The following is a 22,091-nucleotide window of genomic DNA, read 5'->3' on the forward strand; positions in this document are numbered from 1 at the left end:
CAAACCCGTCAAACTGAATGCTGTTATTTAATTGTCCTGCAGAGGGCGATAAAGAGCTTTACGCGCCACTGCTAACCAGCGAGTCCAGTTATATAAATATACTGTGTATACAGTATATAAATACTTTTCCTCTTATGTTATATCATAGTTATGTAAAAGTTTTAAATCATAGAATGCTGAATTTCACTGTATATTGTCACCAATCAGAATATGTATTCCACAGTTTTGTTTTGCTAGTAATTATTTTGCAGCTGAAAAAAATATGCACATTTGAATACATATTGAGAGCATTCGTCATAGTGCATTGTGACGTGACGTCAGAGAGAATATTTATATTAGCCGGTTCTGCCATCAGATAATCCTTGGAAAGCCAAGGATATCTATACCAGATAAATAAGGAAGGTTGTCTCTGAGGCCTTACGTAAGAAACAAATCAAAAGAAGAAGAAAAGGATTTTTGATTTTTACAAAAGCACTTCAATCACATTCAATTAATTTACAATTTCACATAACAGGAAAGCGCTAAAGTGCTTCAAGTACAAAAATAATAAATAACAATAAATATGATTTAATATGATGCATCAGTGCAATGTTCATCACATTAGAAAATTTTAAAATTTAAGTTGAGAAAGCAGTTCTCTGAAACATTCAGCAGCAAATAAAACGTCAAATTCAACTAATCCCCACATTTATAAAGTGACCCACTGTTCAAAAGCATTTTTCTTTGTAATTCCCCCTGGATGGTCGACCTTTTTCTACAGGATGATGTATGTGCAGAGTTGTAGAGGTCAAATGCAGCTACTCAGGAGCTTCAGTTCGCATCAGGACTTTTCACTGAGCAGCAGACGCCATGTTTACAGCAGCTCTGAGTCAACTAACATTAAGACATTCTTAGATTCTAATTATTTCAAATGTAAACAAACCTTAAGAGCAGAAACATTTTTTAAAAAATTTGAATTAGTATTAGTATTTTTCCCCAGATATGTTTTAAAAGGGACTGGCGTCGTGCCCGGAGTGTCCCCTGCCTCACGCCCTGAGACTGCCAGGATAGGCACTGGCTACCCCGCGACCTGCGTTGGCGGATTAAGCGGGTTGGAAGATGAATGAATGAATGTTTTAAAAGTACAAGGGAAATCACAACTAACGACAAGGGGAAGAATGACAGCTGCGATATGCGATGACTTACTGTCCACATTTGGACTTTTTCATTGAGCTTCAATCATGATGAAGATCAAGTCAAAGAATCTGATACAACCCAGGTTTTGGTGTAACACCAGCTTTAAAACACCATCACCATAAATGCAGGGTCAGATTCACAAAGGCCACAATTACACACATTTCCCCAAGAAAAATCCCACAAAGATGCAGGTGTCAGATAAAGTCAAACAATGTTATTTATACCATAATGTATTTCCTTCACAAGCCAAAAACTGTTCCTCTTCGTTTTTAATTCCATATACTTTCAGATATTGGAAACACAAGCAGAACTAGAACTTTCCTAACAGGAACACACACATAATTTTTATGATGTGGACAAAGCTCAGCTTATGAATGACAAACTGATGCTGCTGTCCACTCCAATAATTGTGGCCTGTGATGAGTGTGTCCTACAGGTTGCATAACACGGTAGGTCTTCTCAGCGAGGTGTGACATGTCGTGCACCAGCTCCAGTGGAGGAGAGTTCAGTGTTTTGCTGTGATTTCCTCACAGCAGCTCCTCCTGATCTATCTGGATTGGCAACTGAAAAGTAAACTGTGACGCCTGTGCAGCAGAATACAGCAGCTTTTGTTTGCATTGCAGGCCTGGCTGTCAGCAAATTTGAACAACATCTACACGAGTCCAGAGATGTGAGTTATAGTTGTGTGCAGAGTTGACCCAAACACAATTACACTTTATATTTTGAACTCCTCTATAGTCTTGAGCAAAAAATTACTGCACAAAACTTCATTATTTTTCCAATGATCTAACTGAGGATGTATTTTGTATGTTGTAATAATATTTCAAATATAGATAGATAAATTGTGATATGAAGGAATATAAGATAAGATAAGATAAGATAAGATAAGATAAATTATTAGATAAATTATAAATAATTCCTCCTTTTTTCTCTCTTCATTATAGGCTCCAGCAGCACTGCAGCATGGCTGCTGCAGCAGTTGTGATGAAATAGCAAGGGTGGTCCTGATAGCACATTTCACATGGATAGGGAGGGTAATGGGGGGGGGGGGGGCTATGACCTAAGGGCACGTAATCTGTTTCCAACTGTAATACTGTACTCCCTCTCAGAAGAAAAAGAAGACGGTTGATGCAGGCCATCTGTAAACTTCTGCTGAGCATGTCACAAATTATATAAACTAGCTTCACCAAACTCAGACCAAGACAAATAGCTGTGGCATGTTAAATTATTATTATTATTATTATTATTATTATTATTATTATTATTATTACTATTATTATTATTATTTGTTGCTCTTGTTGTTGTTGATAGTATTTATTTATTCATGGAAACGCCTTTTTCAGGTCAAAACATATATTTAAAACTTTTTTCGGGGGGAGGGAGGGGGGGTTATGACGTCAGATTAGTTTTATTTCATTGTATTTTTTTTCTCCCAGGTTGGGACGAGTGGTCCAGTTTCGGCGTCACGTGCGCGTCTCCCGTGCGGGCGGGGACTCGACCTGCAGCAGCGTTCCCGTTCCGCTGGGCGGACCCTGTGTACTGTAACCACCGCCCCTTTCTCCAAAGGCACTGGGACAGATTTATGCTCCAGCTTTCTTATTTATGAGCACCAGTTCAACCACCCCCCACCACCACCACCACCACCACCGCCCCGCGGGACCTCTCCAGGACGCCGCGACCGCGTAAATGAAGTGTGAAGACGACATGGGAAGGCCCGTGTACCCGAGATGACCGTCGAACTGGTCCGAATAGTCGCTGCTTTTTGTCGCCAGAGAGGGAAACTTAAAACAAGGCTTGTTTTTGGAGTCCCACCTCCCCTCCTCTCCCCGTAGGATTTGATTCAAAGGCGAAAACCAAGATGGCCGCCGATTCCGTGCAGGTAGGAAAAGTTGACAACTGTTACGAAAAGTTCGCTGACTTACTCCAGACGTTCAGGAGTAAGTTAGAAAAACGACTAAAAGTTTAAATTTAAATCACTTTTACTCGTTACGGTTGTGTTTAAGAGAAAGGCTTCTCCTTTATCCCAAAAGTTGGTCTGGGAATTGTCCATGGATTGAGGCCTGGGAAACAATTATCCAAACTAACTTCTCCTGGAATATCCAGGTTTTAAATCGGTGTTTTTTGGGTTGGAAGATGTAGTTTAATGTAGCTGCTTTTGACGTGGAAAGTTTTAACTTTATTATTGCTGGAGGCTGAAGGAAATAATGTCTGTTAAACGTTAACTTGCAGGTTTGTAGCCTGACGTCAGGTTGAGCTGCATTACTGTTGGAAACGGTGCATTTAATGAAGTTACACGTCTGGGAATAAAGATGAGAATAAATTACGAATTGTTTAATATAGTTTTAAGATTAAATGATCGCTGGTTTGCGTTACGTTAAGTTGTTTTCAAGCAAACCGGATGAATTTCTAACATGCAACGTCACACGCGTCACAAAACGTCTCATTTCGTAGATTATAATGTATAATATAGTTTATATGTGTTATATATGTTTTAAAGGAGGAATATGTGAATTGTTAAACGTGACACACTCGTTATTCTCTGATCGGTCGTGACTCACTGACTAATGTGGTTTCACTTTAGTGACGTCACACCTCAAATATATTCTGTCACGTTGGCCAAGGTGAGCAGCTCTTCCACATCTCATCTGGAGCTGTGTTTTAATGTTAGTGTTGAGATTAAAACCTGAATGATCAGTCGCATAACTGTTATTATTTACAGATGAAGGTGGAAAAACTCACCTTGGAAGATGTTGGAAGTCTCTTATTTCTTATATCCACTCTGTGTTATAACAGAATCTCACTAGAGGACATGCATAATTGTAGTATGACAGAATAAATCATTTTATAACTTCTTCTTGGCTTACTAATAAGACGAAGGCTGTGAATCAGTCACAGATGACGTATTCTAACAATTATAAAGTAAAAAATTAATATGTGAATGCAGAATGAATTTAAATCACACCCATTCCTCTGGAGAGACCCAGCAGACTGTCTTAATTCAATCATTCCGTATACAAAATCAGAAATTTTGCTCTGTTACTGTGATGTAAAGTGGTTTGGTTGTAGCAACACACACTATTTAAATGTGGGACAACCGGATTTTTATTTGGATCTGCACCAACTTACACACACACACACACACACACACACACACACACACACACACACACACACACCGATAGAATCCTGAAAATTTGCTTGAATCCTGTTATTACTGTCAATGCATTTGTCCCAGGGGAACTAAAAAAATGTTGGAAAACTCCCTATCTTCCAACATTAAAGAAAGTGAAAGGGGAAAAAAATCCTGAATTAACTCACGTCCAGTTATCCTGCCAATTTTCATCGAAATCTGTTGAGTAGTTTTTGTATAATCCTGCCTACAACCTAACAGCTGACTGGAGTTAATTTAACAAAGAAGTAAAGTAGGTTAGATCAGTAGGTTAGAGGAGCAGCAAAATATTTGGAGAGAAATTAGAATGATTATTTGATTATCAGCGTTAAACTATTTTCCACATCTCTGTAGTTCTTACAGTATTTGGAAAATATTGACATTAGACTGATGTTTTGTATAGTCTTGATGCCGAATAAGCAGGGGTGTCAAGCTCATTTTCACTGAGGGCCACATCAGCATAATGGCTGTCCTCAAAGGGCCAGAGGTAACTAGTAAATATAACTAAATGCAATGTAAAATAAATGTAACTAACTATGATTTTATTACTTATTCAAGTTTCAAATATTTACAGTTGCATCAAACACAAGTTAGAACATTACATTTGTTCAAAATGTGTTTGTCAATGTTAAAATGGGCTTAATTACTGCATGTAACTTTTGATGAATGCACACTTATGACCCATTTATTTTGACACTCTGACCTTTTATGCTCTCGCAGGCCAAATAAAGTGATGCGGAGGGCCACATTTGGCCCCCGTGCCTTGAGTTTGACACATGTGCCTTTATAGATAAACTACTAACGAATTACCACTACAATATATGGATGAGTTGACATTGTCCTGAGGAAGGAACCATAAAAATTAAGTGGATTTGTTTGTATTGTCCTACCTTAAACGTGGGAGGTGATAGAAATAATCCTCATCATTATTAGCATTCTAACTCTGCTGGAACAGCTGTTTTCTTTCCACATGTATGTGTTACGTATAAATAGGAATGTAACTTGCGTGTAGACGGGAGACTTTACAGAGAACGCTGAGCCTCAGCAGAGGTTTCCTATCTCCTGACACTCCTGTATTCTTAAATGAGATGGGATATTTGTTCAGACATAGAAGACAAGTGTGTTAAACTAGGGAGGATCAAACTGGCGAAACGGTAACATACATCAACATGGCAGTTTTCTGTGGAGCGGAGCCAGAACAACTCAGCAGAGCAACAGGTGTCTGGGTGCGTTTTATCGCTTGTTCTCCGTCGTGACATTGCCCTGTGGATTTACCGTCTGTCTGGTGCAGAAATTACCGTAAACTCTAACCCCCAAGTGCAAGACGTTACCTGCAGTTTGGCTCGGCGTGAGATATGTCTGAGGCTGGTGTGAAGGCTGCATTGGTAAGATCTACGTTTGTTAGCTCGTGCCGCTATTTCTGTTTGGAGCAGAGCAGCAGGCCGTGGCCGGACGCTGTGCAGCCAGCTTGTAGGGGGAGGACGGCAGGGTGTCAGGTTGTAGGCTGAGAAAGGGCCTTGTGCAGAAATGGCAAGGGCTTTTCCTTTTAAGCATGAGCCTGGATGGTGCCCTCAATTTTTCCATTGTCCCATTGTCTTAAAGGAGCTCTTGTTGTCGGAGCTGAAGCTTCCAGGCTTAAAGCTAACCTGCTTAAACCTGAGGCTCAGACCTAATGTTTGCTTTTACCTCACAGTTTCCTTTCATGTCTCAGGCGCCAGAAGAGCTCTTTAACAAGTTCAACATGTGTTGGAATTAGTTGCCTTACCTTTTGTAGGAATATTAGCAGCAGCTTTATTAAATGCAGGTCTTGGTTCACAGTTTGCAATCACCCCCTCTTATCCAGGGGGCTTAATCTAAAAGACTGAGCACCGTTTACAGTTGCGTGTTATTGAGATACAGTATTCACTTGTTGTGAGCCTTGAACGTTTCACAGAGCGGCTATCAGAGCCACGCTGACAAGAACAAGGTCCCTCCATCTATCCGAAACTGTACACACGGTGTGGTACGGAAACATTTGCTTACGAGTCCCGCTGCGTTCGTCTTTGAAGCTTTTTGAGTCTCAAGTCTGTGCATGGTGTCATTCCCCTAGCAAGTATATTAAGGCAGGAAGTAATGATAAGGGCCATCCAGGTAAAAGAGCAACTCGTGGAGGGATTGATCTTTACAGAGAAGCAAGAGGTGAAAGCAATCCTGCAAATCAGAGCCTGCTTTCTTTGGATATAGTCGCTTTGTTTGATCTCAAATTAAAACACGGGCCTTCAGGGGCTACTGGCTGATTTATTTCCACCTTATCTGATCGGCCTTACGTGGATTTCCTTGCATTGTTGTGTGGTAAAATAGCCCCGTTTGGGTGTCCTCGTGAAATCCTCATACCACTTCGGGCAAACACAGTTACAGTGCAAACAAGTTCTGCAAGCCACAGAGCTGAAGAGCTGCTTTTTTCCCCCCACACCGTTCTTCAACTTCCAAGATTTGTGACCTCCATGTTACCCATGAGTCATCTAGAAGGCTCCGGACCAGGATATGTGCAAACTATAGTTTACTCTGAAGTGAGCACCTATAGAGGAGCGCAGTGCATTTTACGAGGGTATGGACCGAGCCCATGGAAATTCCTTTTTCGTTACCAAACACGTCTTCTCACGACGTAAATATGCCAATCGACAGTAGGATAGCCGTTTTCTGGGTTTCCCCAGGTGTTTTTTTAGCTGAAGCGCCCTAAATAATAGTTGTTGACCTAAATAATAGCCGCTATATCAGATTGCTTTTGCTGTGTGAAATACAGCCTCCCCTTTACAACAAGAGGTGGATATGGTATTCATTTGAGATGTCTGAAATAAATCACAGTTGGAAACTCTCTGTTTGCTGCAAAACTGGAGCCAAGATCAGGAAAAACACAGTTTATGAGGTGCTTCACTGGTTCGGTTCCTGGATGGACAACCTTGTAGGGCTGATCCCCAGTGAGGTTCGAAAACTGCTCATGAATTTACTCTTAGTTGCTAGAGCGTCAGAATTTTACCATCGAAAGCCAATGTTGTGTTTTTAAGTTGGGTTAATTTTAGTCGCAGTCGTCTCCCTGGAGTGAGATTAGGTCCCATTCTGGGCAGCTCTGACCTCATAGAGTTAGAAGCTAAGAGGGATTTGGCCATCGCTGCTCAGACGGTTTATCCTTCATGTTAATGTCAATGGAGAGAGAGAGAGAGAGAGAAAGTGTAAAACTAGAGAGAGCTGTAGAGAAAAGGAGAGTAGAGGAGTGTCATCGGATGGAGTCTTCGCCAGCCGCGGTGCAGAAGACATCGAACCCACCAACAGGACGTCAGCTGTTAGACTAATGCTCAGCAGAACATGCGTGAACTGGTTGCTTCACCAGAGATGGAGACGGCTGAAGGCGATGAAGTTATGGTGAGACAGACTCGATCCAGCCTGGCGTTTCTGATTTTAACAGTTTAACATTGAAGCGGTGATCATTGATTTAAACCTAGAATTAAATGTTTTTGTTCAAGCGTTGTCTTTTAAATGAAAATAAGAGTTGTGGTGACTTACATGCAAGGCAAAGTGAGATCTCGTGGTAGTCACAGAAGGATGATGCGCTGTTTTTCACGTCACACTGTGCCCTTGTTTTGTGAATGGAAGGAGCCAGTTTTCACACTCTGAAGCCCTGGCTCCGTGTCAGACGCTTTCAGAGGTCAGCATGAGCTGGTTCACCTTTTCTGTTTGACTCTTTGCGTTGGGTTTATTATCTGGAAAACCGTGAACTAGTTTGTGATGTTTCCGTGTGATTCGATCATGAGTTCTTGGCACGTATTCTAAATCGTCAGAGACCACAGATTCAGTGGGTCCATACTTAGTTTAGCTATATTTAGTTCCAACATGAGGCTCCATAATTGGTTTTGTAATTTGGCTTGTTTCATCTATGTTGACTCACAGGTTATGATGAAATTTTGTGGTTTCATAGTAACACAATTAAAAAGTCGTGTTGTCCCATTTGCAAACTGGAAATGGAGAGATGTTTTCAGACTCCTGAGCGATGAGCTGCGTATCGAATGAGATAAACTGATTATTCCCACTCAGATAATTATATGCTGTGATCAACCAATGGGACATGATCGTGTTCATGGATGAACTTTAAAGCTGGAGCCTCTCAGGAAGCGTCTTCTAATCCGTCTTTAGTTAAGGGGATGGTTTTAAGGATCCGGGTGAATGGTGAACACACACACACACACACACACACACACACACACACACACACACACACACACACACACACACACACAGGGGACATGTTAAGTTCCAGAGACTTCACTACTCACTACTGTTGACCTCGGGATACTTAAAACTCCACACACATTCATTCATAGTAAGCTGATTGCAGAGCTTGTAAATTGACTTGTTAATGGCATTCCCAATCCTCTTAATCCGATCATAAAACTTTCACACAGATGTTGTCATGATAACGATGTTGTCGTAGCTCGTCCTGTTTTTATTGTTCTTACTAAACAGAATTCTGTGTATTTACGAGCTGATAGCTGCTGAGAAACGTTTGATCACGGCGTGTTTTCTTTTAAATCTACTGAAAATGCCAGAGCCGCTGACCTTTCCATCGACTCTCCTCCTCATTCTCTGGTATCTTATTTTCCTCTTCATACTCTTCCTCCCTCAATGACCCCTCCCAAATTACATTCTTCCTCTCACATCTCCTCCTCCTCCTCCTCCTCCTCCTCCAGGGGGATGCCAGGGGCCAGCTGGTGGCGGAGCGACTGGGTCTGGGACACAACCTGGATCTGTCGGACACCATGGTCCAACAGAAGCTGGACGAGATCAAGGAACAGATCCGCCGCGAGATCCGCAAGGAGCTGAAGATCAAAGAAGGAGCAGAGAACCTCAGAAAGGTAAACGTTCAACGTTCAGTTCTCAATCGGCTTCGTGTTTGGAGTTTATAGACGACTTCAGATTGAAGTTAGCAAAGATTCCTTTCAATCGGTGTTACGATTCAAGTTGTGTTCTCCACTCTCTTTTGTTTAGGTCACTACGGACAAGAAGAGCCTGGCGTATGTCGACAACATGCTAAAAAAATCTAACAAGAAGGTAGAGGAGCTTCACCAGGAGCTCCAGGAGCTCAATGCCCACATTGTGGTCAAAGACCCTGAAGAACTGCTAGGTAACGACAAACACTGCAGCGAGTAAACGGTTAAACATTAACGGAATAGTAAGGGACACGACCTGAGGGTCTCTCAGGGACACTCGTAATTGTTTGTCTTCCAGATTTACATATGTAGATTACCTGAGTCATTTCACTACATCACATATTTTTAGTAGGTAGTCACGTGATACCGTACGTGCATGCCATTGGCTGGCAGCATCCGTGTGTGCACTGCGTTCTGAGACTCACGGAAAGCAGCGCACTTCCTTGTATTAAAACACTTTTCCTTAATATAAGAGTGCTTTAAACAGTCGATAAGAGTGTGGGAAAAGGTAATACAGATATAAGGTGGTTTAATATGAGTATGGGGGGGTTCATAAACATTTAAATTACTATAAATAAATAAAAAGTTTGTCGCTATATCGTGGAATTTTGTTTTTCATGGGTGGTCCTGGAATGAATTAACCGTGAGGAACAAGGGATTACTTTATAGCCAACAGAAAAAAATGACTGATTGATTTCACAATAGACTTTCTAGCTTGAAATCATCCCAAACATTTTGCACATTTGTCTCCGGTGTTTTTAAACAGCATCTAAATGATGATCAATTTGAGCTATTGATCGTCTGGAATTTCACCCGGCGTTTAAAGTCAACTGCTACTTCAAACGCTGCTCTTGTTTCTTCAGCGTTCACTCCGTAACACCGGCCAGAGTTTGCTGGGTAAATAACTTGAGTGGCCTTGTGTCGGAGCAGCACCTATACGAACACACACACACACACGCACGCACACACACACACAAACACATTCAGTGTTTGGAGGTGACTCACTCTCCAGAGGCTGACATTGTTGCATTCCACATTCCTCCGACGGTTACAATGAGCCGTCGATTGTTCCCCTCCGAGCCCGTTGAAAGCTCGCTCCTGCGCCCGAGTCGAGACAACAATTGAATTTTTTTAGAGAGACCGAACCACAACTGCAGCATCAACCCGCCTCGAAAAATAGTTTAGTTACAGTTGCTCTGTGCAGTCTGGATGTAGGCGAGGGACGGCATTCGTCTGCCTTCCACCGTTGCGTACACGCGGTTTGGTTGACATTAGGAAGCAGATGAGGGTGTGTGAGTGATGGGGGGGGGGGGGAGGTACACATCTGTCTTAAGTGGGAACAAATTCATCCTGACTCTGTCTGGACGCTTTCTTCAACGGAAACGTTGAAGAGCGGCGCTCCGAGACGACTTGTTGAAAATAAATTTTTAGCTTTCAGACTCGCCAGAGGCGAGATGTCAGTGGACAGAATGTGCTCCAGGATAAACGTCTTGGGGGGGGGGCTCTGGTTATTCTCCTCTCCTCAGCGGAGGCCAGAAATGGACCAATCGTCACCCAGGCTGCTTGAGGTGAACCAGGAAGTGCCCAACTTTTTTTTTTTTTTTTTTGCACATGTTGTCATTTCAACAAACAAACATCCTCATGACAGAAACTTGACATGATCTTCAGGGAGTCGCTTCAGGTCCCTGTTATGCAACGAGGATTCTATGAATGCTTTAGGCAGTTTTGCCTGGAGCAGCGATGACACGATCACCTCGCTCTGCGGGCTTTTTAGAACAGATGTGGTTCAGATAAGAATCTCTGCCAGCTCTGGTTTCCCGTTTGGCCCTGCCTCTCTCACGATGTGTGTGTCCTTTTTTTTTTTTTTTTTCTTGTAATGCCATCATCATCACCATCATCATCATCCTCCCCTCCTAACCCCTAGAACGGAAACCTCGGCGGTGATGCCGTCTCAGATTATTATGGGTCATTAGATGAATCATTTCGACTTGAGTTCAAAGTCAGATGCTTCCTTTTCATCCGTATCCCGCAGGTGTTCTAAGGAACCTTGAGACATCATTAATGCGGCGTTCAGATGGAATGAATCACAAACTCACTCTCTGGTTGTTATGTGACTTTTTTTTTTTCCCACCACCGCTCTTAAATTGGGCGACGCCGTCTGAAGTAAAGTCAGATCGCTGTGAAGCCTCGTGGTATTTCTACGTCATGTGGCTTTTTTTATTTGATATGATAAAGACTGAGCTAATTGAGCTGAAAGATTCTGTGTTGTTTTGAGGGAGCAGAGTGTGTGTGTGTGTGTGTGTGTGTGTGTGTGTGTGTGTGTGTGTGTGTGTGTGTGTGTGTGTGTGTTTAAATCAGAACAGGTGGAGGTGAACACGTTACTGTCGATGGAATATTAAAAATGTTCCTTCGTGACGCCGTAGAATCTGCAACTGAACTCGCAAGTCAAGTCGGGAGAAGTCAGGCAGGTTCCCCCCCCCACCTAACCTGCGCGTGTGTTTCTGTGTGTGTGTTGTGTACGCTATGTGCCACGCTGTGTTGCAGTGATCAGTCCGGGAAGGGGTTTTCGCTGCACCTTTCGAGTTCAGACACGACAAAAAAAACCAAAACATTAAGTTCATGGCCCAGTTCTTTGGTCCAGCTTGGGGGGTGGGATAAAATGCACTGAGCACCATTTTCACCTTGTGTGTTAATGCAGCGTAGTTGTGTGTGTGTGTGTGTGTGTGTGTGTGTGTGAGGAGTTGTGCAGCTAAACGGCAGGAATCCGTCAATCTTCATGTTTGCACCCGGACGAAACGAGATCCCAGAGACGTTTGACGTGTTCCTCGTTTTAAGCGTTACCGTCGTATTTGTGGACCGGTTGTCGCCATCGTGTGCAAGTTCAAGCTTGATCGATTTTACTCCTCGCTTCCTGTAGAATAGAAATGGCCGCAGGGTTTCTCTTTGTTCCCTGAAAGTTTGAAGAGACTCCAATGAAAAAGTTCTTTTGAATTTGCACGATTGTTCCTGAATATCAAGTCATTACATTAAATGATGTCCAAGTCTAATTGAATACATTTGGATTCCCCTTAATTTCAACTTTGATGTTCTTCAGTTCCATGTTCTATTTTCTCTGTATTGGAGCCAAAAGGCTTCTTACAGCTAATTCTATCTCTTGACAGTATTTATTGCTGTGAAATTCTTTGTTTCTCATCTTAACATTTATTTATTTCTTTTCTGTGCTGCTGGACGTCTCGTACTAACAAACCTCATCACAATAAACACTCTTTCTGTGGTGACTGTAATTGCCATTTGCGAGCAAAGGTGTATGTCATTGTGCTGCAGCGCTCTTTGGCTACGGTCAAAATGGCTGGTGGCCAAAAACAGTCCATAGTACACGCAGACCGAGTGACTATTTATAGTGTGTGTGTATTTGTTGTTTCCCCAGTGCCAGGAGGGGGTGCAGCAACGACTGGCGGCTCATATCTGTCCTGGAGAAAACAGTTCAACACTTCACAACCTTTTTGTTGTTGTTGTTGTTTTTATCCAGAATGCCCTTTGACCCCAGACACCCCCAACAGTGAAGTGAGGATGTGCACCAGCAGCAGCCGCCTGGCCGCCCTGAAGAGGCAGAACGACATCGAGCTCAAAGTCAAACAGGGCGCCGAAAACATGATCCTGATGTACTCCAACGGACCGTCCAAGGTAGGATCCCGCTGGGGACGCTGGGATTGGGGGGGTGGGGGTCGGTCTCCCGCCTGCAGGGTCTGGTTCTCTATGGACAAAATTTTCCAATCAGAAACCAGTCTGTCACAAAAATCCGTCCGAAGCGTTAGGAACCTTCTTTGTTGTCCACCTGATTTTTAGTTTAAAAGCTCCTTCCTGCTTTTTAAATCTCCTGCTTTGTTTCCTGACAAAACTGGTCTGTGACTAATTCAGCGCCATTCATGAAGCTGCTGTCAGGTGACACGTCGGTTACGTTTATAAAGCACAGTGTGTTCCAATAAATGAACAACAATCTCGCCTTCAGCGGACCGTGTACCGAGATCGATAATCGTGGGTCAGATTTGTCGTAGATTTACTTCACGGGGTTTTACTTTCGCTCTTTTAGGATGTAACCCCTGAAAGCGAAGCCGCGTCCACTGGAGCAGAACCAAAAACACGTTTTGTTCCTTTTGTTTGTTTGGATATGTTGAAAAAGTAAAATTGAAACTCGTCTTTCACACGGGAAATATGTGACGTTTTAAAAAGAAGCGAACTGAACAATCACGTCAAGTGATTATAATCGCCACCTTCGGGTTTGATGACACGGATTTATTTGCCGCCGTTACTGGAAGTCCCCCCCCCCCCCCCAAAAAAAAGTGACTCTCATTCATTTATTAAAGTCCGGCTTTGGTTTGAATGAATTCATCTTGCTGCCTGTGTTGCATCATGATCCGTGGCTCTGGAAGGGATTCCTAGACTGAATATCACCAGCATGAAGACTTCATTTTAAAACTTACCGTAACCTGAATTGTTTTTGTGTGTGTGTGTGTGTGTGTGTGTGTGCGTGTGTGTGCGTGTGTGTGTGTGAAGTTTCCAGTTCCCAATCTGCAGCAGGTAGAACGTTGGGGCTTTTACAGCCTCACCGTGGGGGAGATGGAAACATGAGAACGCTCTGACACACACGGTGTGTCATCCCCCTGTTTGTTCACTGAGCTCTTACAGCCCCTGTGTGCTCAGAGCTAAAGCTATAATTTAGCTGGGAGGTGTGTGTGTGTGTGTGTGTGTAAGTCACCGGCGCTAATAACAGCTGGAAGCTGCTCGTCCTCCTCTGGTTCGTCCGGGAGTCTTTGGAGACTTTTAGTTGCGTAAGGTTTCAGCGGTGTGATCACAGCTTGGACTGATGGAGCTGTGCTCCTCCATCAGATCCTGACCGGGTGGGGGTGGGGGTGTCGCAGCGTTTCGTAAGGGACTTCCCTGTCGTCACAAAGACCGACGCGGAGACGGACGGTTGGAAATAGTCCCGTCCTGATGTCAGAGAGGAAATGCCTGCTGGACAGAGGTGTTTCCTGTGCGCGGCGCCATCAACAATCGGAATTTAAACTCAAGAGGAATTCTGGGTGGAGTGTGTGTGTGTGTGTGTGTGTGTCCGTCCAGAGTGTTTCATTCATCACGATGCAAAAGTAGACGTTAAACCGAAGTAGAACAGAGGATTGAGCCAACTGTAGCGGGGCGGGAGGGGGGATTATTCAAAGAGGTCTAAACTGATGAGAATGATTCTCATGCGTCTGCGCTGCCATTCAATGTTAACAAGTGATGACAAATTTGAAAAATGAGACGTCAACTGATGTGAAATCAATTCTATCTTTAGATATTTGCTCTGAGGGTTAAAACCGCATCAGCCTGGTGTCAAACTTTAAACGGGTAAGACGTCTGGGCTTGTAGAGAGGAGTCAGGCGTCAGAATAAAAAAAAAACCATCCCGATCAGAACATGTCTGGATGTATTCCTTAAATCCAACCAACCAGACAATCTGTGCAAAGCTGCAGAGAATCAGATAAACCTGATGTGTGGAATGAAAAGTGAAATGATAACAACAAAATGAGTTTGGTCCGTCTGGAATAAGGAAAAGTTTTAAATGTCGACACTTTAGATCGACTGAAATTAGAAGAAATAAACGAAAATGTTCCAATCAGTTGTTGATATATTCAGCAGGTCGGACACGTGGGTGTTTTTCTAGTGGTTTGTTTTTCCCCTCCAGTAAAAATGAGAGGTTTTGTGATCGATTGGTGTCTGTTTTTGTCCCACAGGACCGTAAGTTACTAGCGACCGCCCAGCAGATGCTTCAGGACAGCAAGACGAAGATCGAGTTCATCCGGATGCAGATCCTCAAGGCCAGCCAGGCCAACGAGTTGAGCTTCGAAAACGACGTGATGGGTGAGCGTCTGGGCCCCGATCGGCGATCGATCATTACTGGTGTGACTTTGTTTCATAAACCTTCTCCTTACCCCAGACAAACCCATCATCAGCCCGCTGGACCTGCGGGTGGAGGAGCTGTGTCATCACGCCAAAATAGAGTCCGCCGTGGCCGAAGGAGCCAAGAACGTCATGAAGCTTTTGGGTTCGGGGAAAGTCACGGAAAAAAGAGCTCATTCAGAGGTGAGCAGGAGCCGGATCCTCATCGATCGAGACCCAGAAGAAGTTTATTTATTGATGCTTACTTTCCTCCGACCCTCGTTTGCCTTTCTTCTCCCCGTGTTTAGGCCCAGGCTCGTTTTAACGAGTCCAGTCAGAAGCTCGACCTCCTGCGATATTCCTTGGAGCAGCGCCTGAACGAGTTGCCAAAGAACCACCCCCGCAGCCACGGCATCATGGAGGAGCTGTCGCTGCTGTCCTCCCCGACGCTCAGCCCCAGATCCAGCATCATCTCCACGCAGAACCAGTACAGCACCGTCACCAAGCCCGCCGCGCTCACAGGTAAAGAAGACACTGGTCATCAGGCGTGAGTTCTGTTCGGATATCCCTTTACCTCCCGGCTGTTCTCAGCCAATCGGGTGTGATCTGTAACCGGGTGTCGTCCCCCTTCAGGCACGTTAGACGTGAGGCTCATGGGATGTCAGGATCTCTTGGAAAACGTCCCGGGTCGGTCCAAAGCCGCGTCCGTGCCACTGCCCGGCTGGAGCCCCAGCGAGACGCGTTCCTCCTTCATCAGCCGGGCAAACCGCAACCGCGGTGTGAGCTCCAGGAACCTGACCAAGAGCGAGGAGCTTTCCAGTAAGTAGACCCGGCCTCCTGCAGTCAGAGGCGCCAGTAAAATTGACCGGATTGGAGTCACAGCTAGCGTTTGTGCGTGTCCCTCCATCCCCAGATGAGATCAGCGCCGTGTTGAAGCTGGACAACACGGTCGTCGGCCAGACGACCTGGAAGCCCGTCAGCAACCAGGCCTGGGACCAGAAGTTCACCCTGGAGCTGGACCGGGTAGAACACACACTCCTGCACCTGCGCTAGCAGCTCGCGTGTTTCCTCGTCTGTGTCGTTTCTACATCTGAGGCGTTTTTGCGTCCCAACAGTCCCGCGAGCTGGAGATCTCCGTGTACTGGCGCGACTGGCGTTCGCTATGCGCCGTCAAGTTCCTGCGACTGGAGGACTTCCTGGACAACCAGCGTCACGGGATGTGTCTGTACCTGGAGCCGCAGGGGATGCTGTTCGCCGAGGTACAGACGCACAAATCTGACCAGAAATGTTGAACGCAGCAGGAAATAGTCCGTCTGTAGCGACGCTAAAGGCGGACGTGAACGCTGTCGTCTTTTCTCCAGGTGACCTTTTTCAATCCCGTCATTGAGAGACGACCGAAGCTGCAGAGGCAAAAGAAGATTTTCTCTAAGCAACAAGGTGTGTCAGCAAGATCTGACACACTTCAGGGTGTTTACTACCAAAATATTCTGGTTAAACTTTCTTGCATTTCTCAGATGACGACAGAAAAATAATTATTTTCTTTTAATTTCCACACGTATTTTGTTTCTCTTTGTGATTTTTCTTCTTCTCTCTCTTTCTCTCTTGTTCCCTCTCTTCTACTTCAGGTAAAACTTTCCTGCGAGCCCCTCAGATGAACATCAACATCGCCACCTGGGGCCGCCTGGTGAGGAGAGCCATCCCGACCGTCAGCACCAACTCCTTCAGCCCACAGGCGGCCGACACCGGGCCCAGCAGCCTGCCTGGTTCCCCCTCCCCCAGCAGGTCCAGAGACACACACAGTCACCAAGAACTGGACGTCCACACTGAAAACAGGAAGTGTTAAACCCGTTGTGTACCTCTGTTCACACACAGCGACCCTCTGGTGACCAAGCTGGACTTTGATAAAGAGCCCACCCCCGGACCCAAACACTATCCAGCTCCTGATAGCATCCAACAACCACTGGCGCAGGATAAGATTCCCAACAAGGACGAGGTCCAGGTACGGCGTGGATCCAGATTTATCAAAAACAAAACTACCCATGTGTATATTATGACAAGAATGAGTAAATCCGGTTATAAATCGTTAAAGTAAATCTACTCCTGGTTCCCTCGGCAGGACGCTCTCGCCTCTTTCGACTTCCTGAACAAGAGGAACAGCATGGCGGTGCCGGCGGAGCTGGAGCGACTGGTGGAGCAGGAGATCCAGCATTCAGACCTGGAGATCACAGCCTTTCAGAAGGACACAGAAATCAGGTGCGAGTCGTCATGGGAACGTCTTTTTTTTTTTTTTTTTTTAATCGTTTGCATGAGCTGATTGTTGTCTGTCGTTTTATTTCCTCGTGGATTTTTTAAAATAAAACAAAACCCAACTCCTATTCCAGGGAAGAAGAGCAGTTCCACTTCAGCCTCCAGGATTTCAAATGCGTGGCTGTCCTGGGACGCGGTCACTTTGGAAAAGTGTGTTTCATTTCATCATCCCGTTCATTCCAGATCATGTTTTTTATATCTATGTAAAAAAAAAAAAAAAAATTTTTTTTTTCTTCTCCAGGTGTTGTTAGCGGAATATAAAAGTACAGGGGAGATGTTCGCCATCAAAGCTCTGAAGAAAGGAGACATCGTGGCTCGTGATGAGGTGGACAGGTAAACACTGGGACTCTCACTATTAATGCTCTTTAATTAAACTTCTCACTTCGTTTTCCTCTTTTCTGACAGTTTGATGTGCGAGAAGAGGATTTTCGAGACGGTCAACAGCGTCCGCCACCCGTTCCTGGTCAACCTGTTTGCGTGTTTCCAGACGCAGGAACACGTGTGTTTCGTCATGGAGTACGCAGCCGGCGGCGACCTGATGATGCACATCCACGCCGATGTCTTCTCCGAGTCCAGGGCCGTGTGAGTGACTCTGCTCTGGTCTTTTCAGTTAGAGTTGAACGCAGTTTGTAATGATCCGTGTGTGTGTGTGTGTGTGTGTGTGTGTGTGTGTGTGTCTCTGCAGATTTTACGCCGCCTGCGTCGTTCTGGGTTTGCAGTTTTTACACGACCATAAGATTGTGTACAGGTGAGAATTCAGACATTCTTGTTAGAAACATGAAGTTAAAACAAAATCTGATTTATTCCTAATTTCTCTGGTTTAACTTTCAGAGATTTGAAGCTGGATAATCTGCTCCTGGACACAGAGGGATATGTAAAGATCGCCGACTTTGGGCTTTGTAAAGAAGGTAAAATGAAACCCGCGTGGGGGGTGGAGGCTTTAAGATGCCAGCATCAGGACCGTTACCGTTTAACGGATGCTGACGCTGACGGCGTCTGTTCTCCTCGCAGGAATGGGCTTCCGGGATCGCACCAGCACCTTCTGCGGGACCCCCGAGTTTTTAGCCCCGGAGGTTTTAACTGAAACCTCGTACACCCGCGCTGTCGACTGGTGGGGGCTGGGCGTCCTCATCTTCGAGATGCTGGTAGGAGAGGTGAGTCCAGCGCCAACGTATCGGATGGATTTCGTTGTCCACTTTTTCCACTTTTTAAAAATTTTTTATTGCGCGTCTCCTTTTCAGTCGCCGTTCCCCGGCGACGACGAGGAGGAAGTGTTCGACAGCATCGTCAACGACGAAGTCCGCTACCCGCGGTTCCTCTCCACTGAGGCCATCTCCATCATGAGGAGGGTGTGTAGACGCTAACGGCTAATGCTCACGGAGAGGAAAAGCTTGTCTATCGGGTTGATTTCGTTTCTTCTTCTTCTTCTGCGCAGCTTTTGAGGAGGAGTCCAGAACGGCGGCTGGGAGCTGGAGAAAGGGACGCAGAGGAGGTCAAGAAGCATCTCTTCTTCAGGGTCAGGAGCTTTTAAAACTTCATTCGCGTCTTCTCTTTCCACTTCACGATCTTTTTATTTTACCGCTCAGCTTTGTAAACTCGCTCTGTCTCCCCGGTAGAACATGGATTGGAACGGGCTGCTGGCCAAGAAGGTGAAGCCGCCGTTCGTGCCGACCATCCAGGGCGCCAACGACGTCAGCAACTTCGACGACGAATTTACCTCAGAGGCGCCGATCTTGACCCCGCCCAGGGAACCCAGAGCGCTGAACTCAGACGAGCAGAACATGTTCTCTGACTTTGATTACATTGCTGACTGGTGTTAGCTCCCCCCCCCCAACAACCCCATGTCTCCCCACACACACACACACACCCACTGTGAACCTACCGACCAATGAGAGATGGCTTTAGCTCACACCTTTTTTTAAAAAAAGACTCCTTTTCGGCTAAGGAGGAGCGGTGAATGTGGCCGCATGAAAACCGCCATCAAGAAGAAACTCCAGAAGTGTCCCCCCACTTATTTTTTAATACACATGAAGAACTTTTTGTTGTTGTTGTTGTTTTTTAAAAAAAAAAAAAAGAAAACAAGTGAAACTCTTGCCAGAGAGCAAAAGGAGGCTTCGTCCTCCTGGACGTGTTGTCGTCGTGTCTGATGTCTGACCACTGAGAATGTTTTTCATATGAACTCCAAGAAGACGGCAACATCACAATCATGCTATTCAGTGTCACTGTCTTCATTTTTGTTTGTTTTTTTTGTTTGACCTGTACAGATTATATTCAGTCGTGTATTTTATTGTCGTATTGTCTAATTGCGAAGCCCTCTCCTTAGCTGTAAGACGTTTATCTCACTGTAAGGTTGTTGTTTTTTTGGACATTTTCGCCGTGATGAAATTTTGAAGCGCTCAGAGCGCTCGTCACTGATTGGTCAGCTGCATCAAGCATCTTGACTACTACTGCTGCTGCTTCTTGATGTTGAAATCCACCAGTCTTCACGCTTGGCGTCTTTTTGTCCCACGACTTGTTCGGCTTCAGCGTCTGCAGGCGGTAAAGCAGCACAGCCTGCTGCTGCGGCGCTTGGATGAATCACAATCAATTAGCTGATAATCAAAAATGCCTTTTTGTGACCAGAAGGAATCATCTGAAGTAGTTTTTGCATTCTGACGCCCTCTAGTGGCTGTGTCCTGTACCTGAAGCTGGACTCCACTCGGATAATTAAAAGTGCCACTTGATGTTTCAGTTTACTTGAAGCAGTGAAATCAAACCTTAACATTTATTTTCCTGAGCTGCGTTCAGTTGTTTCATTATTTCGTTTTGTTGATTTTTTTTTTTTCTTCTTCAGTTAACAGCTGGTTGAAAAGGACCTGACAGTAATGTTTGTTCTTACCTCAAAGTGAAAACACTAAAGCAAGTCTCAGTTACAGCTACAGAAAACCAAATTCATCCAGCCCCTCTTGAAGCAGCAGATGAGTGTTCGTGGTTTAATGACCAATAATAACAAGACGAAAAAAACGTGTTTGATAAACTTAACTCCTTTTTGTGGGTGTCAGTTCTCCCCCTGCAGCTCTGTGATCTGTTAAATGTTTCGATGCAACTAGCTGACTTCCTGTTAATATAAATTGACTCTCATGTTGGAAACCTGTTGATAAGAATCACAACAGGGGAGGGCAGGGTATGTTATACATACTGTATGTTCACAATTAATCTGAAAGCACTAATTTTATCAATAGTTTTAATTATCTACATTTCTTAAGAATGAAAATAGATTGTACAGTTTTTTATTCTCTGCTTGTGCATGTTGTCAAAACAGGCAAAAAAGCTTTATGGATGGTACACCAATATTCACGACTATTGCGGTTCAACCCGGTGTAAAAAAAAGAAAAAAAGAAATGGCATTTCTTCCATGTTTGTTGCCCATCACGAATGCACAAATTAAACATTTGTAATAGTGGCTTTACTCGTATCTGTACCCTTGACAGTGAATGCATCATGGTTTTACCATTTTATCCCCCTGACCATAAAATAATATGTGGATATTTGTCTGAAATGTTTGTTTTTTTGTTTTGGACCATATTTGTTAACCTGCACACACGTTACATGATGGATTGTTACGCAAAATGGGAGCGACGCTTCAGTTCAGTCGCACACATGCAGTACTGGATTATGACGGCAGGGGGCAGCAACGTTCAACTGCTGGAGAAATGAGCATCAGCAGAAGAGGAGCTATTTGAAAGACCGTCGGTATTACCAGCTACAATTTGATTTCTGATGAACGTTTAACTCAGTTCTTACTACATCCTAAATGCTTTTTGTTTAGACATGGATATACGTAATAGAATTTAACTACTTGAATAATAGTGAACTTTGACCCTCAGACAAACATCAGAAAGCAAACCACGATGGAATGATGCTGCTGCCAGAAAGAAAACAGCTGACAGGTGTCATTGATCAAAACAAATGGCTTTTTCATGAATGGGAAACTCGATGGACGTGTTTACACCAGACATGGCTTCTTTTTGAGTCACAAAATCTAAATAGCACAAGAGTGTAAAAAAAAATCCAAGTCTGTTATCGTTTCTTTCCACTGTAAAAATAGTAAAAGTAAAAAGTCAGGTCAAAGTCATCTTTCCACTATAAAAAAATAGAAAATACAGTAATAGTAAAAATTCAAGTCAAAGCCATTTTTTCCACCATAAAAAGTAATAGTAAAATGTCATCAGTTAGTCGCGATAAAACTATTTTCCTTTTTGTTGAACAATGAACGTATACAAATACTTGTGCTGTATTGGGAAAAACTAATAAATGCTTGTCTACTGTAAAGTTTAATTAATGCACATTAAAATCTCAGTGCATTAATATATTTAATTTTTTTTCCTTTGCCTTCATTTAGACTCGGTTATGCGTTGAGCTCAACCTGCAGTACCGCTGGATGACCACCTGGGGTCACAGAGTCCTCATGTGTCGATCAATGAGTGGTTGTTTGACCTCCAGAAAGAGGTCAGTGTTGACTGTCCGACAATGTTTTTCTCATTACATTCCCTGTGTAGCAACAGAAAGTGTGTTTATTGACAT

At 44.1% G+C, this 22,091-nt stretch overlaps 1 protein-coding gene across 2 annotated transcripts; it reads left to right on the forward strand.

Moving 5' to 3' along the window:
* The first annotated feature begins 2,765 nt into the window (after positions 1 to 2,765).
* On the forward strand, positions 2,766 to 21,053 carry pkn2a (protein kinase N2a). Of its 2 annotated transcripts, none has more exons than XM_068339992.1 (23): positions 2,766 to 3,055; positions 9,067 to 9,231; positions 9,365 to 9,500; positions 12,836 to 12,990; positions 15,077 to 15,203; positions 15,280 to 15,425; positions 15,530 to 15,743; positions 15,855 to 16,040; positions 16,135 to 16,244; positions 16,337 to 16,480; positions 16,583 to 16,658; positions 16,847 to 17,003; positions 17,094 to 17,220; positions 17,338 to 17,474; positions 17,603 to 17,678; positions 17,770 to 17,861; positions 17,934 to 18,110; positions 18,214 to 18,276; positions 18,360 to 18,436; positions 18,540 to 18,682; positions 18,770 to 18,877; positions 18,964 to 19,044; positions 19,145 to 21,053. In XM_068339992.1, exons 1-23 carry the CDS (start codon positions 3,035 to 3,037, stop codon positions 19,346 to 19,348), a joined length of 2,922 nt encoding a protein of 973 aa, XP_068196093.1. In that variant the 5' UTR covers positions 2,766 to 3,034; the 3' UTR covers positions 19,349 to 21,053. The 2 variants fall into 2 exon arrangements, with proteins under 2 accessions (XP_068196093.1, XP_068196092.1); XM_068339991.1 differs by lacking the exon at positions 2,766 to 3,055 and adding an exon at positions 7,587 to 7,744.
* The last annotated feature ends 1,038 nt before the right edge of the window (positions 21,054 to 22,091 follow it).

Source organism: Antennarius striatus, chromosome 18, assembly GCF_040054535.1.
Source record: "Antennarius striatus isolate MH-2024 chromosome 18, ASM4005453v1, whole genome shotgun sequence".
Lineage (NCBI taxonomy): Eukaryota > Metazoa > Chordata > Actinopteri > Lophiiformes > Antennariidae > Antennarius > Antennarius striatus.

What these genes read in the sequence shown, in the direction of transcription:
- pkn2a (XM_068339991.1), top strand. Translation starts at nt 7,688, where the DNA reads ATGCGTGAACTGGTTGCTTCACCAGAGATGGAGACGGCTGAAGGCGAT. An exon ending in AGGGGATGCTGTTCGCCGAG is followed by an intron (nt 16,481 to 16,582) that starts GTACAGACGCAC and finishes TCTTTTCTCCAG; the next exon opens with GTGACCTTTTTCAATCCCGT. An exon ending in CCAACAAGGACGAGGTCCAG is followed by an intron (nt 17,221 to 17,337) that starts GTACGGCGTGGA and finishes TTCCCTCGGCAG; the next exon opens with GACGCTCTCGCCTCTTTCGA.